The sequence below is a fragment of the Muscardinus avellanarius genome (assembly GCF_963383645.1).
Source record: "Muscardinus avellanarius genome assembly, chromosome: 13".
Lineage (NCBI taxonomy): Eukaryota > Metazoa > Chordata > Mammalia > Rodentia > Gliridae > Muscardinus > Muscardinus avellanarius.
The window spans coordinates 79,635,639-79,650,647 of NC_137799.1; the positions used below are offsets into that span (position 1 = coordinate 79,635,639).

General features: G+C 43.9%; 1 protein-coding gene across 1 annotated transcript in view; it reads right to left on the reverse strand.

The window, feature by feature from the left end:
• TRPM6 (transient receptor potential cation channel subfamily M member 6) overlaps positions 1-10,783 on the reverse strand; it is a gene marked incomplete at both ends in the record, with an annotated part of 139,822 nt that extends 129,039 nt beyond the window's left edge. The window contains 4 exons of the mRNA XM_080708997.1: positions 3,338-3,446; positions 7,487-7,619; positions 9,056-9,108; positions 10,663-10,783. Of these exons, the coding sequence (XP_080565123.1) occupies positions 3,338-3,446; positions 7,487-7,619; positions 9,056-9,108; positions 10,663-10,783 (416 nt within the window). The remainder of the gene's footprint in view (positions 1-3,337; positions 3,447-7,486; positions 7,620-9,055; positions 9,109-10,662) is intronic.
• Positions 10,784-15,009: the final 4,226 nt, after the last annotated feature.

Consider the following 15,009-nt stretch of genomic DNA (forward strand, 5'->3'; position numbering starts at 1 on the left):
TATGTTCTGCATAAAAATAAAAAATAAGTTAAAAAAAACAATTCTAAAGGCATCAAACCCTACCATTAACAGTGGTGTGTGTGTGTGTGTGTGTGTGTGTGTGTGTGTGTGTGTGTGTGTGTGTGATAGAACCCAGAGGCATTCTACCTCCGAGCTACACCCCCAAGCCAATTTTTTATTCTTTATTTTGAAACAGGCTCTCACTAAGTAGCTGAGGCTGGCCCCGAACCATGACACTCCTGTCTCACTCAGCCTGCCAGGTACTGGGATTGGCAGCGTGCGCCACCACGCCTGACTCTACCATTGACCCATTTCCGGTCCTATCATTACCACTCTGTTTCATCATAACTGCTTATTATTATTGTGTCTTGATATTTGACAGGAAAAGTCCTCTGTGCTTTAGTCTTCTTTTTAAAAATTATTTGTCTTTTTTGTGTTTTTTTTTTATATTGCAGGTTGAACCCAGACGCATTCTACCTCCAAGCTCTACCCACAACCCTATATTTTATTTTATTTTATTTTAGTGGTCCTGCGGGTGGGACCCAGGAGCTTTTATACCTCTGAGCTATACTCCCAGACCGATTTTATACTTGGAAACAGGGTCTCACTAAGTTGCTGAGAGCCTCACTAGTAGCTGAGGCTGGCTTCGAACCTGTGTGATCCTCCTGTCTCAGCCTCCCAAGCGCAGGGATTACAAGCGTGTGCCACCACGCCCAGCCCTCAGCCCTATTTTAGTATTTATTTTGAAACACAGTCTAAGTTGCTGAGGAACCTCATTAAGTTGCTAAGGCTGGCCTCAAACCTATAATCCTCCTGTCTCAGCCTCCCAAGTACTGGTGGTTTCAGTCATGCACCACCACAAGTGGCCCATTTTACTTTTCTGGACAGGAGGGTTAGGGTTAGTGGTAGGGAGCATGTTTAGCATGTACAGGGCCCAAATTCAATCTCCAGCATAAAAAAAAGGCTAAAAATTGTTTTACTTTTCTAGAAACTTTTATATAGCCATATGAATATCTGTCAAGTTCCCAGGAGGAAAAATCTCCTTAGGATTTTTGGTGAGTATTTTATTGAATGTATAAAACAATTTGGGAGGGAGTTGGTATGATTACAAGAATTATCCTTGCTAATCTTTCTTTTTGTGATTCAGAAGAACTTTCTGGATTTGAGGGTTAGCAGGGTAGCCAATAATCATATTTTCTGTGTAAAGAAGTTTTAACAGAGAACTCTAACCTGGTTAAATAAAGGAAGAATAGAAACTGTTTGTAGAATGAGGGTCATTCTATATTATTCAAAAACTAATATTCAGGCCAGGTGTGGTGGTGCACGCTTGTAATTTCAGTACTTGGGAGGCAGAGACAGGAGGATCACAGTTCACAGCCAGCCTCAGCTACTTAGTTAGGCCCTCTGTACCTTAGTGAGACCTTGTTTCAAAATAAGGAATAAAAAGTAAGGTGGGGATATAGCTCAGAGGTAGAATGCCCCTGGGTTCAATCCCTAGACACACACACACACACACACACACACACACACACACACACACATACACACCTAGTACCACCAAAAAAAAAAAAAAAAAAAAAAGCTAATATTCAGGCCTTTTACTTCTTCCTGTCCGAGCCTTTAGGAGATACCTTTTCCAAGAAGCTTTGCCTCAATAACAAGTTGAAAATGAGAAGGAAAAATACAAAGCCAGGCATGGTAATGCATGCCCATAATCCCAGTACTTGAGAGGCTGAGCCAGAGGACCACAGGTTTAAGGCCAGCCTCAGCAAGGGGTGAGAGACTCCGCAACCTAGTGAGATCTTGTTTCAAAAAATAAAATCAAGCTGGAGGTATAGCTTGAAGGTAGAATGTTCTTGGATTTAATCACCATTACGACAAGAAAGAGCTAAAAAAAAAAAAATCAATGAAAGAGATAAAACTTTGTTGAAGCTTGAAAACAGTGAAATACTCACCATTCTCCTTTCCAGTATAATGAATAAAACCATACAAAAGCTATAGTTTTGAGAATATTACTATGATCTCAGAAAAAGGCCAGCATGGGAGGAATGGTCTGTCATCCTTTCACTTTTTGCAATCCCACAAAAACAGAGACTGTCTTTTTCTCCATAACATATAACTGCTCGTGGACCGTCATGCAGTCGTTATCATCGGTATTCTTTGGGGGTGGGTGGCTGGCTCGCTGTTTGATTTGTATTGGAGCGTGAACCCAGGGCCTCACACGCGGAGCTTGTGCTCTCCCAGGGAGCCCCACGCCCAGTCCTCCTGGATATTCTCCTTGAGTCTATGGGCTAATAATAGACTTGGTCATTTTATCGCTATTCCCCAGGTGATTAGGAATATTTTCCGACTGCCGAAGCAAAACTGCCCACTGAAACTCATTCCACTCTCCATCCCTGCTACGAGACATCATAAAAGATGAAGGGGAACAGCAAGGTGACCGGGCATTCTATAAACATTCTGCAAACAAGTACAATGAGAATTTCCAATCACAGGACTGACAAACCCTAAGCAATTCAGCGAGGGTGCGACCAGTCAATGTTTAACAAAGGCAAGGAACAGTGCTCTAGTCATCTCCAAAATAACTAGGATTTCAACAACCTCCACAAGAATTATGATTTCTAAACCTTAATGAACACGAAGCCCAAGGCTCGGAGAACCTGAAAGAAGAGTGGCTCCCCGGATTAAAACATTGCTCTTATTTTTCTCTTTTAATCTCCCCACCCAGGGCAAGGATATCCGATCTTAATTTCAAGGACCTTAGATTGCCCTGAGGAATTTTCCGTAGCCCTTTCTTTCCCTATCTTTAGTGGGCTTGTTGAACTTTGTTCTACCAGTCGAGCTTCCAAAGGGTTGTCAAGAACTCAAACCAGGCTGGGGCTGCTACCATCCGCACCCACAGTAAGCCTACGGGAGGGACATGGAACCAAAACTCCCTGTTCCCATAATCTGAGCACGGTATCCTAATATGTCCCAAACAGTCATCATTTTCACAGCTACTTTAGTTGGGTATAAAAAACATTCACAATGTTTTCATTCATTCATTCACTCATTCATTCATTTATATGTTTTGCGGCTGGGAATGCAACCCAGGGGCATTCTAACTTCGAGCTACACCTCAGCCCTATTTTTTATTCTTGGTTTTGAAACAGGGTCTCACTGAGTTGCAAAGGGCCTCACTAGGTAGCTGAGGCTGTCCTTGAACCACGATCCTCCTGTCTCAGCCTCCCAAATGCTGGGATTACAAGCGTGCACCACCACGCCTGGCTTTCACCAAGTTTTTAAAAAGACTTCCAAGTAGTGTTGCTTTAAAAGAAAAATAAAAGACAAACTGTACCTGTGAGGGTCTTTTGAACTCGGTATGGCTTTGTTACATTCTCTCTTGTCAAACACTCCTTCAATCCAGGATTTCTGGGACTGAACAGAAAGATGTATTATTTTATACTCTAAGTGAGCAAGTGGTATAACCACAGAAGCCAGGTGGGCAAGGTATAGTCATGTATCATTGATGCCCATTAACATGCCAAAACCAACCCAAAACAGGCTAAGCCTGTGCTGCCTTCTATTTTATTTATTTATTTATCTATTTTATTTATTTATCTATTTATTTTGGTGGTACTGGGGGTGAAACCCAGGAACATTCTACCTCTGGGCTATCCTCCCAGGCCTATTTTATATTTTATTTGGAAATAGGGTCTCACTAAGTTGCTGAGAGCCTCACCAAGTAGCAGAGGCTGGCTTTGAACCTGTGCGATCCTCCTGTCTCTGCCTCCCAAGCGCGGGGATTACAAGCGTGCGCCACCACGCCCGGCTTCATTCTTCCTTCTGATAAAACCTCTTCCATTCCTGGACATACAAGTCATAGCCAAGCTCTTCCATAATCCATATGAGAAATCTAGAGGCAAGCTGGGCATGGTGGCGCACGTCTGTAATCTTGGTATTGGGAAGACAGGAGAATCAAAGATTCAAAGCCAGCCTCAGCAACTCAGCAAGACCCTGTTTCAAAATAAAAAAAATAAAAAGGGCCGGGGGTGTAGAACTCCCCTGATTCAATCCCAGTACAACAACAACAACAAATGGGTAGGCACAGAGGCCATTGGATCCGCCACAGAACCCAATGAACCTGTAAGTGTAGCCTTGTCTTACCTAATAGGAAAAAACTTTTAACTCCAAATGGTTTATTACCAGCCACATCAAAGGTAAAAATCAACTGTTGGTTGGGAACTTTGTTATATTGTTTTCCAGAGAAAAATACCTCGCGACCTCCAAATCTCCTTCACAGGCCCTCACACCGAACACTATGGTGGCCTGTGCAGGCCACTTTTCCTAAGCTACAGCTCCCCTGGGTCTGGTGCCCGACACCACTGTCCCCCAGGGCCCAACCCAATGATTGTTGAATGAGCAACAGAAAGAGAACACTTAAAATAGAGCTCCGGGCGCCCTTGTCCACTACAGGTGTAAACAGGAAGCCTGCACCCTAACAAGAACACGGCTACAGCTCGCAGCAGCCCTCAGAGCCCAGCTCAAGTCAAAAGAAAAAAAAACAAGAGAAAAACAGAGTTCATTTGCAAATGTTTTAACAAAGTCTCACTTCAGAACCTTATGGGCTTCCCTCTCCCACATAACAGCGACTGTGTCTTTTTCTTTTTCTTTTTCTTTTCGGTACTGGGGATGGAACCCAAGGACATTCTAACTTCAAGCTACACCTCAGCCCTATTTTTTATTCTTTATTTTGAAACCGGGTCTCACTGCGTTGCAAACGGCCTAAGTAGCTGAGGCTGTCCTCGAACCGTGACCCTCCTGTCTCAGCCTCCCGAAGGCTAGGATTACAAGTGTGCACCACCACGTCCTTTCCTTTTCTTTCTTTGCTTTTCTTTTGCTTGTGTGTGTGTGTGGGGGGGGGGGGCTGGGGAGTGAACCCAGGGGCATTCTACTTCTGAGCTATACCCTCAGCCCAAATTTTTATTCCTTATTTTGAAACAGGGTCTCACTAAGTTGCAGAGGGCTTCACTAAGTAGCTGAGGCTGGCCGCGAACCCGGATCCTCCTGCCTCAGCCTCTCAAGTACTGGGATTACAAACTCGTGCTACCAGGCTGGCTCAACAGTGTCCTTTTCAGTGTTCTCTCCTACACACTTTGGCAAGGCCCCACCGTTCGTCCCAAGGCAGCTATACAGAGCCCCTTTCCTGACTGTGTTCAGAGACACAGATGTTTGTGGCTCTCATTCAGACACCCAGCGCGGTGGCTTCTGCTGCTGGAGCAGCAGGTCGTTGACGCAGTGGTGCTGACAGTGCGGACTTTGCCATCTCTGCCTGTGGCAGTCTCCATAGACGGGCTGGTTTTTCTTTGTGGGATTGTTTGTTTGGCTTTTTGTACTATGAATTGAACCTAGACACATTCTACCTCTGAGCTTCACTCCCAGCCCTATCTTATCATTTTTATTTTTATTTATTTTTTGTGCTAATGAGGATTTAACTCAAAGGCATTCTACCGCCAAGCTATACCCCGGCCATATTTTATGTTTTATTTTGAAACAGGGTATTCTAGTTTTTTGAGAGTCTTGCTACAACACTGATGAGGCTGTCCTCAAAACTTTGATCGTGGCCGGGCGTGGTGGTGCACACTTGTAATCCCGGTGCTTGGGAGGCTTACACAGGAGAATCCCGCCGGTTCAAAGCCAGCTTCAGATGGATTAAGAGACCCTGTTTTCAAATAAAATATAAAATACGTCTGAGAGTGTAGCCCGGAGGTAGAAGGCCCCTGGGTTCCATTCCAAGTACCACCACCAAAAAAAAAAAAAAAAAAAAAAAAACCCAACAACTTTGATCCTCCTGTCTCAGCCTCCCAAGTACTGGGATCGCAGGCATATGCCGCCATAGTTGACCCTATTTTATTTCTTCTAAGAGGGTCTCCCTAAATTGATGCGGGTCTCACTACATTGTTGAGGCTTGCCTCAAACCTTCAATCCTCCCGTCTCAACCTCCCAAGTACTTGAATTATAGGCATTTGCCACTGTGCCCAGCTTGTTTTTGTTTTGTTTTGTTTTGTTTTGATTTTAATTGTTGTTTCTTGAGGGAGGGGAAAGCAAAGAAGAAAAACACGGTACACGGTAGTGCACATTTGTAATCCTAGTACTTGGGAGGCTGAGAGAGGAGGATTACAGGGTTGAAGCCAGCCTCAGCAACTTAGCAAGACCCTGCTTCTAATTTTAAAATTAAAAAAACAAGGCTAGTGGTATAGTTTGGCGATAGAAAGCCCCTGGGTTCAATCCCCAGAAATAAAAGGAGGAGGAACAGGGGGAGAGAAGGAGGAGGAGGAGGAGGAGGAGGAGGAGGAGGAGGAGGAGGAGGAGGAGGAGGAGAAGTATCCTCGCCCTCAGTTTTCTTTACCCAGAAGCACAATCATATTTTCCATGCCATTTTGAGCCTCAGATGAGGGTGAGGAATGGCAAAGAATCCTCCCCAGACCATTTGTCCCACAGCAGCTGTACGTAACCCCTTTCCTGACTGACAGCATCTGTTTATTCTTGGTGGTATTGGTGCTGGGGATTGAACTCAGGGCATCACGCGTGCTAAGCAAGTGCTCTCCCATTGAGCTACACCCCCAGTCCCTGACTTCTACTCTAGAAGTTTCCAGGGTTCCAAGGTCACAGACTGTCAGGAAAATCTCTGAGAAGGCATATCTTAGAGGCATTTCTTATTTTCAAAAAAATGATTATCTGTTTTTCTTTTTGTTTGTGGTACTGGGGATGGAGCCCAGGGGCATTCTACCTTCAAGCTACACCCCCAACCCTATTTTTTTTTTTTATTTTGAAACAGGGTCTCACTGAGTTTCAAAGGGCCTCACTAAGTAGCTGAGGCTGGCTGCGAACCCCGATCCTCCTGTCTCAGCCTCCCAAATCCTGGGATCACAAGCGTGCGCCACCATGCCCGGCGATTATTTGTTTTAATATCCACAAAGCTGGGGGGGTGGGGTAAAAGGAGACAAGGTAACGGATGTTTTCTTAAAACATGTTCTTGGTTTTTGTACCTTAAGAAATAACATCTAATAAATACTTCTCCAGTGAATCCATGGCTTATTTCGTGTATGTATATGTGTGTGTGTGTGTGTGTGTGTGTGTGTGTGTGTGTGTGTGTGTGTGTGTGTGTGGCTGGGGACTGAACCCAGGGGCATTCTACTTCTGAGGTACACTTCCAGCCCTTTTTATTGTTAGGTTTTTGAAACAGGGTTTTACTAGTTTGCTGAGTCTTGCTAAGTTGCAGACGCTGATCCCAAGCCTGCGATCCTCCTGTCTCAGCCTCCTCGGTGCAGGGATTACAGGCATGTGCTGCCATGCCAGGCTGACTCACTCCCATCCGGAGGCCCCCTCGCTCTGGACACATATCATAAAATGGATGTTTATCGCACTCATTCTGCAGTCTGGGTTCTATCCTTGCTGTCATCTGTGTGAGAAGAGGGCGTTATCTGTCCATCTTGGAACCTGCAACCTGCAGGCAAGCACCAGGATGGCTCAAATGAAGCAGTAATATTTTCAGACAACAGAGTGACATTTGATATTTCCTCTACACAGCTCTTGTCCTGAAGCGAGATCTCCTTCACACCAAAGCCCGAGCTAGTGAACTTTGGGACGCAAGAACAATCTGTAGGCTCAAGGGAGACTGTCGGCCGGCACGGAGCCGTTCCATTCTCCTGGAAATCAGCTCAGGACCTTGGGTTTTGACCGACTCCTGCAGTGATAGTTAGAAAACAATCTCAGCCGGGCGTGGTGGCGCACGCTTGTAATCCCTGCGCTTGGGAGGCTGAGACAGGAGGATCGCGCAGGTTCGAAGCCAGCCTCAGCTACTTAGTGAGGCTCTCAGCAACTTAGTGAGACCCTGTTTCCAAATAAAATGTAAAATAGGTCTAAGAGTATAGCCCCCCGAGGGTTGAAAACCTCTGGATTCCACCCCAGTACCACCAAAATAAATAAATAAATAAGTAAATAAGTTTGTATTTCTAAGGAAAAAACCCAGGGGGCATCTACCTTTAGGCCATGCCCTAAGCCTTGTTTTATTTTTTATCTTGTTCTTTAAAAGGGTTCCGGGTTGGCCTGGCGTGGTGGCGCACGCTTGTAATCCCCGCGCTTGGGAGGCAGAGACAGGAGGATCACGCAGGTTAGAAGCCAGCAGCGTGCTCTGGCTTAGGAGACCCTGTTTCCAAAGAAAAATGTAAAAATAGGTCTGGGAGTGCAGCCCGGAGGTAGAAGGGCTTCCAGGAACCCAAGTACCACCAAAAAAAAAAAAAAAGAAAGAAAGAAAGAAAGAAAGAAAGAAAGAAAGAAAGAAAGAAAGAGAGAAAGAGAAAACAATCTCAGAAAGATAGTATCCAAGCCAAAATAATTAACTAAGGCCTGGTCCGCCAACATGACCAGGAGGAAGGTGGATTTTCCACTATTGTTTCTAGAAAGCAGCAGGCAGTACTCAGAAAAATAACACAGAATAAAATAAACTTCCAGGTTCTTCTCTCTCTTTTTTTTTTTTTTTTTTTTTTTTTTGGTAGTAAAATGTGAGCTGGGAGTAATCCTTTGTTGTGCGAGGGCCAACTCTAAAACTGTAATGTCAAGCTGGGCGTGGTGGCGCACGCTTGTAATCCCCGCGCTTGGGAGGCAGAGACAGGAGGATCGCGCAGGTTCGAAGCCAGCCGTGCGCGCTGGCTTAGGAGACCCTGTTTCCAAAATAAAAATATAAAAATAGGTCTGGGAGTGTAGCCCGGAGGTAGAAGGGCTTCCAGGAACCCCAGTACCACCAAAAATAAAAAAATGTAATGTCAACTAAATAATTCACAATTCCCTAAAATTCCCTTTATTCTGGGGAGACAAGAAATTTTACTAACGTCTGCCTACACTCCTTCACTGAACAAAGACAGAACCTCAAAATGAATTTCTAGATCACATAAACTCTTAGATAAATGAGTAAGATTTTACAAAAGGGACTCACAGGACCTTCTCAGCAGCAGTGCAAACTCGAGCGAAGCGACACCCCTCCGGCCCCCTCCCACAGCAGTTAAACTCTCCTTACCTCAATCCCAAAACCCACTTTCAAAAGGGCAGCCAGAGAGGACTTTCCCTCAGCTGTCACACGGGGGAATGAAAGAGGCAAATAAAACATTTACAGTTTGAGGTCATGCTAAATCATTTTGATAAGAAAGGGCGATGAAATGAAAGTTTCCTTTATCGTAAGTGTTCTTTACGACTGTCCCTGGATAATAAAATGCAGAGCTTTAACCGAACGGCTAGCCTTTTTATTATATAGCCACTCTAATCTGCTAAGAGTTTCCAATTAGATGCACTCAATCCACTTCAGTTTCCAAGCAGCAAAATACCCACACACTTGTTATCTATCTACACAGATGGTATTGTAAATTAATTGATTTATTTTGTATGTATGAGAGAGAAATTCTGGGGATGGTACCCAAGGCCCTATCTGTGCTAGACAAGCACTCTACCACCAAGTCACACTCCAGCCCCCAGTCTTTATTTTATTTTCTAGATATCTTGTTAAATTATCCAAAACTAAGCTAAGCCTTCTAGCTCCGTCTCTCAGTATCATAAATAAATAAATACCCTAATGCTTGTTAATACAAATAATATTTTTTGTTTGCTTTTTTGGTTCTGGGGATGGAACCCAGGGGTATTCTATCTCTGAGTTACACCTCTAGCTCTATTTTATTTTATTAATTGAAAATCGTGTCTCACTAAGTTGCTGAGATCCTCACTAAGTTGCTGAGGTTGGTCTTGAACCTGCAATCCTCTGTCTCAGCCTCTCAAGTACTGGGATTACAAGCGTGTATTACCATGCCCGGCAGGGAAGCATATTTTGTGCGTGTGTGTGTGTGTGTGTGTGTGTGTGTGTGTGTGTGTGTGTGTCTAGGGATTGAATCCAGAGATGTTCTACCTCTGAGATACACTCTAAGCCCCTATTTTATCTATTTATTTATTTTATTTTTTATTATTCATTTTATATTTATTTATTTTTATTTTACTTAATTTATTTTTTGCAGTCCCAGGGATTGAACCCAGGGGCATTCTACCTCCAAGCTACACACCCAGCCCTCTTTTTATTCTTTCTTTCTTTCTTTCTTTCTTTCTTTCTTTCTTTCTTTCTCTTTCTTTCTTTCTTTCTTTCTTTCTTTTTTTGGTGGTACTTGGGGTGGAACCCAGAGGCTTTCTACCTCCAGGGTATAGTTCCAGACCTATTTTATATTTTATTTGGAAACAAGTTCTCACTAAGTTGCTGAAAGCCTCACTAAGTAGCTGAGGCTGGCTTCGAACCTGTGCAACCCTCCTGTCTCAGCCTCCCAAGTGCGGGGATTACAAGCGTGCGCCACCACACCTGGCTTTGTTCTTTATTTTGAAACAGGGTCTCACTAAGTTACGGAGGGCCTTACTAAGGATCAGAGGCTGGCCATGAGCCTGTGATCCTCCTAAGTGCTGGGATTACAAGCATGCACTGCCACACCCAACAGGGAAAAATATTTTAATAACCTTTTTAGATAATTATGGATTTAGTGTATAACCTTAGAAAAATACATTCTTGAGAGAATGAACTAAAAGGACAAATCACATCTCGGTACAATTATGAAAATAGTTTTGACTTTGAAGGGCCTTTGAAAGGATTTGAGGTACCTCCAGGAACCCTTTGGCCACACAGGGAGATCGACCGCGGCCAGTACGGCACGTGGCCCCAGGAGAGGCGAGTGAGGGCATCTACGTAGTGGAGTCGGTCACGGTTCTGCACACGTAGCATTTTGCAGTCTCTGCCCTTCACCTCAGTGAGTAGAGAGGCTATGTCTCAAGATCCCCTTTCTAATCTGCTAGTCAATGGAAGAAAGTTCCAACACATAAAAAAAGCAGTCACAGATAAATCTTCATGTCCTGAACTGTATGTGCAAAGTAAGGGACTCCTGAAGGGTCAAGCTGGATGCATTCCATGTTTAGCCTTATCTCTGACTTCAGTGCAGACCACACCCACTGCCCTAAAGATGCCTTCAGTGACATCCCAGAGATCTTGAAAAGAACGTGGCCTGCGGGACCAGCTCCTGCAGCCGCTTCTCCACTCGCCACTGAAATCTCTGAGGATAATAGCTTTAGTCATTCACTCATTTAAAAATACTCTGAAGTGGCCGGGCGTGGTGGCGCACGCTTGTCATCCCCGGGCTTGGGAGGCAGAGACAGGAGGATCGCGCAGGTTCGAAGCCAGCCTCACTGGCTTAAGAGACCCTGTTTCCAAATAATATATAAAATAGGTTTGAGAATGTAGCCCGGAGGCAGAAGGGTTCCATCCCCAGTACCACCAAAAAAAAAAAAAAAAAAAAAAAAAAAAAACCACAAATACTCTGAAGTTGGGTACAGTGGCATAAACTTGTAATCCCAGTACATAAGTACATAGGAGGCTGAGACAGGAGGATCCCAGGTTCAAGACTAGCCTCAGCAACTTAGTGAGATACTGCTTCAAAACAAAAAATATAAAGGGCCTGATATATAGCTTGGAGGTAGAATGCCCCTGGGTCCAATCCTCAATACTGAAATAAATAATAATTGCAAATAAATAAAAAATACTTTGACAACTCAGATGCCTGTAATCCCAATACTTGGGTGGCTAAAACAGGAGAATCACAGGTTCAAGACCAGCGTTAGCAGCTTAGTGAGGCCCTCGACAACTTAGTGAGACCCTGTTTCAAAATGAAAAGCAAAGCCAGGCATGATGGCACACGTATATCAACCCAGTATTTGAAAGGCTGAGACAGGAGGATCACAGGTTCATAGCCTCTGCCACTTAGCAGGCCCTCTGCAACTTAGTGAGATTCTGTTTCAAAATAAGAAATAAAATAGGGCTCAGAGTGTAGCTCTTAGGCAGGATGCCCCTGGGTTCCATCCCCAGTAGCACAAAAATAAATAAATAAATAAATAAATAAATAAACAAACAAACAAATACTGAAATAGGACTGAGAGTATAGTTCAAAAGTAGAACACCCCTAGGTTCAATCCCCAGTACCACAAATAATATCATCACCATCATCATCATCATCATCACCACCACCACCACCACCACCATCATCATCATCATCATCATTATCACCATCACCACCACCACCACCACCATCATCATCATCATTATCACCATCATCATCATCACCATCATCACCATCACCATCATCATCATCACCATCACCATCATCATCATCATCATCATCATCATCATCATCATCATCATCTGGGGTGTAACTCAGGGCAGAGCACCTTCCTAGCACGTACAGGGCCTTGGGTTTCATAATCAGCACCACAAATATAAGTAAAATAATGTTCCAAATACTAGCACCAAATTAGAAGCACTTAGGTCAATAGAAGACCTTAGGTCAAATAGGCCTCAAGTGAAGGCTTAAGTCATAAATGGGACAAGCACAGGCCTTAAGACTCTATCCGGGGAGAGACCCTGCGTCTGAAGATATGTAGGAAGCATTCATTGAAGACGTGGAACAAGTAAAAATCCTTGAAAGATGACAAGCCTGGGGAGGGGCGATGAGATTCCACACTGGGCAGAAATACAGAGGTTTCAGCCCGAAGAATTCAGAAGCATCATGTTAAGGTGACGATCCTAGCTGTGGTCACTGAGGAGCAGAGAATAGAGAAGATGGAGGGAAAAAAAGAAACAAGATCTTCTGTAAACATCTAATACTAAGGGTGCTGAAGAAGAGTTCAGGGACTAAATACTATTATTTAGTATTAAATAATCCAATTAACCATAGAACCAATTAACCATAGAACCAATTAACCATAGGACAGACCTAATACCTGAATGGAAGAGAGGTTTCTTTCCCAATAAAGATGTGTATACATCACAAGAATGAGGAGTTTCAAAGACATGCTTTCTTTGTCATTAATACTGAAAGGAATTAACGAGGGTGGCAATTTTGTCCATGATGAACAAACTGAATTAGAGACATTCGGAGACTGGGTTATAAAAGAGAGGAGGCAGCAAGTTATGAGACACTCTTGGGAGAAGCAATATTAAAAACAATAGGCATTGAATCAACAGTATAAAGCAAAAGTGAGTATGAATGTGGCCTTTCATATGTGCTCAGGTGGTGCTGCACACTTTATATGCTTTAGCTAAAATAATATTCATAGTTGTATGACTAATGACAATAATTATTCCTGGGTACAGAGGAGCAGCCAGTTCTATCTAATATCAATACTGGAAGTCTTTGTGTGGAGGGCAGGGAGGAAGGGGAATAATGGGAAAGGAACTCAGGGGCACTATATCTCTGAGCTACATCCTCCCATCCTTCTTTTAAAAAATTATTAATTAATCAATTAATTTTGTGGTATTAGGAATTGAACACAGGGGTGTTCTACCTCTGAGCTATATCCCCAGTCCTATTTTATTTTATTATTTATTTTTTGAAACAGGGTCCCCCTGGGTTGATGAGTCTCTAAGTTGCTGAAGCGATCCTGGAACCTGCGATCCTCCTGTCTCCGCCTCTCAAGTCCTGGGATTACAGAAGGATGCCCCCACACCCGGCTTATTTTTTATTTTGAAACACAGTCTCCTAATGTTGTAATCCATTCATCTGTTGGCAGACACCTAAGTTGGTTCCATAATTTGGCTATAGTGAATTGTGTTGCTATGAACACGGGTATGTATATTACTATAGTTCTCTGATTGGGGCCCCTTTGGAAAGAGACCCAGGAGTGGTATAGCCGGATCATATGGTGGGTCCATTCCCAGTTTTCTGAGGAATCTCCGCACTGATCTCCGTAGCGGCTAAACTATTTTGCAATCCCACAACAGTGTAGAAGAGTTCCAATTTTCCCACATCCTTGCCAGCATTTATTGTTTTTTACTTCTTGATGATTGCCATTCTGATTGGGGGCGAGATGGAATCTCACCGTAGTTTTGATTTGCATCTCTCTGGTTGCTAATGATGGCGAACATTTTTTCATATATTTATCGGCCATTTGTATCTCTTCTTTTATGAAGTGTCTATTCCATTCAATGCCCACTTCTTGATTGTTTTTTGTGGGGTTCTTTTAAGTTCTCTGTATATTCTAGGTATTCATTCTCTGAGCGGGAGAGCTGGCAACGGGCTTCTCCCATTCGGTAAGCTTTCTCATTAGATACAGTGGAATTCTTCTCGGCAATAAGGAACGAAATTATGTTATTTGCAAAAAATTGAAATACCTGGAGATTAGCCAATCACAACAAGATAAGGGTCATATATTTTCTCTAATATGCAAAGCTAGGGAGTAACCGGGACACCAAAGGGACTCCATGTGATGGAGACAGCTCTGTGGAGCCATGGAGGCGGTCTAAGGGAAAGGGAGGGGGAAGAGTGAGGTTCATTGGTGGAAACACTACCATGAACTCTGTGTACATATGTGAAAACATCAACGTCAGTCTCAGTACTCTGTACTGGGAGGAGGGGAGATGAGGAGGCGGAGGGGGCACCAAGTGCTGTGCGCATGACGTCACCGTCAGCGTGATTCACCTTACGACGTGAATGCGCCACTCAAAGCATATTTGGAGAAAAAAAAAAAGCACAGCCTCCCAAGCACTGGGATCACGGGCGTGAGGTGCGCGCCACCACAGCCAGTTAGAAGTCTTTTACACAAGTTTATAGGAGAAACAGAAAGCTTATCTTATGTGGAGAAAATGAGACTGGCTGGTAGACACAGGGGAGGTGGAGGGACAGAGTGAGGATGCACGAGCCCACGAGGAGGGCCACAGAGCGCTGGGCGAGGGCTGGGCGCACGTCACAAGAGGGGCTCCGGCCTGGGGAATGCTGCTCCGCTCCTGAGAGAGGCAAGAGTGGACAGAACGTGTCCTTTGTAGTGTGTGCAGGTATGTGCATGTGTGTGGTGTGTGTATGGTATGTCTTGTACGGTATGTGTGGTATGTGTGTGTTGTGTGTGTTATATGTGTGTTGTGTATTGGTATGTGTGTGTTGCTGTGGTGTGTGTTGTATGTGTGTA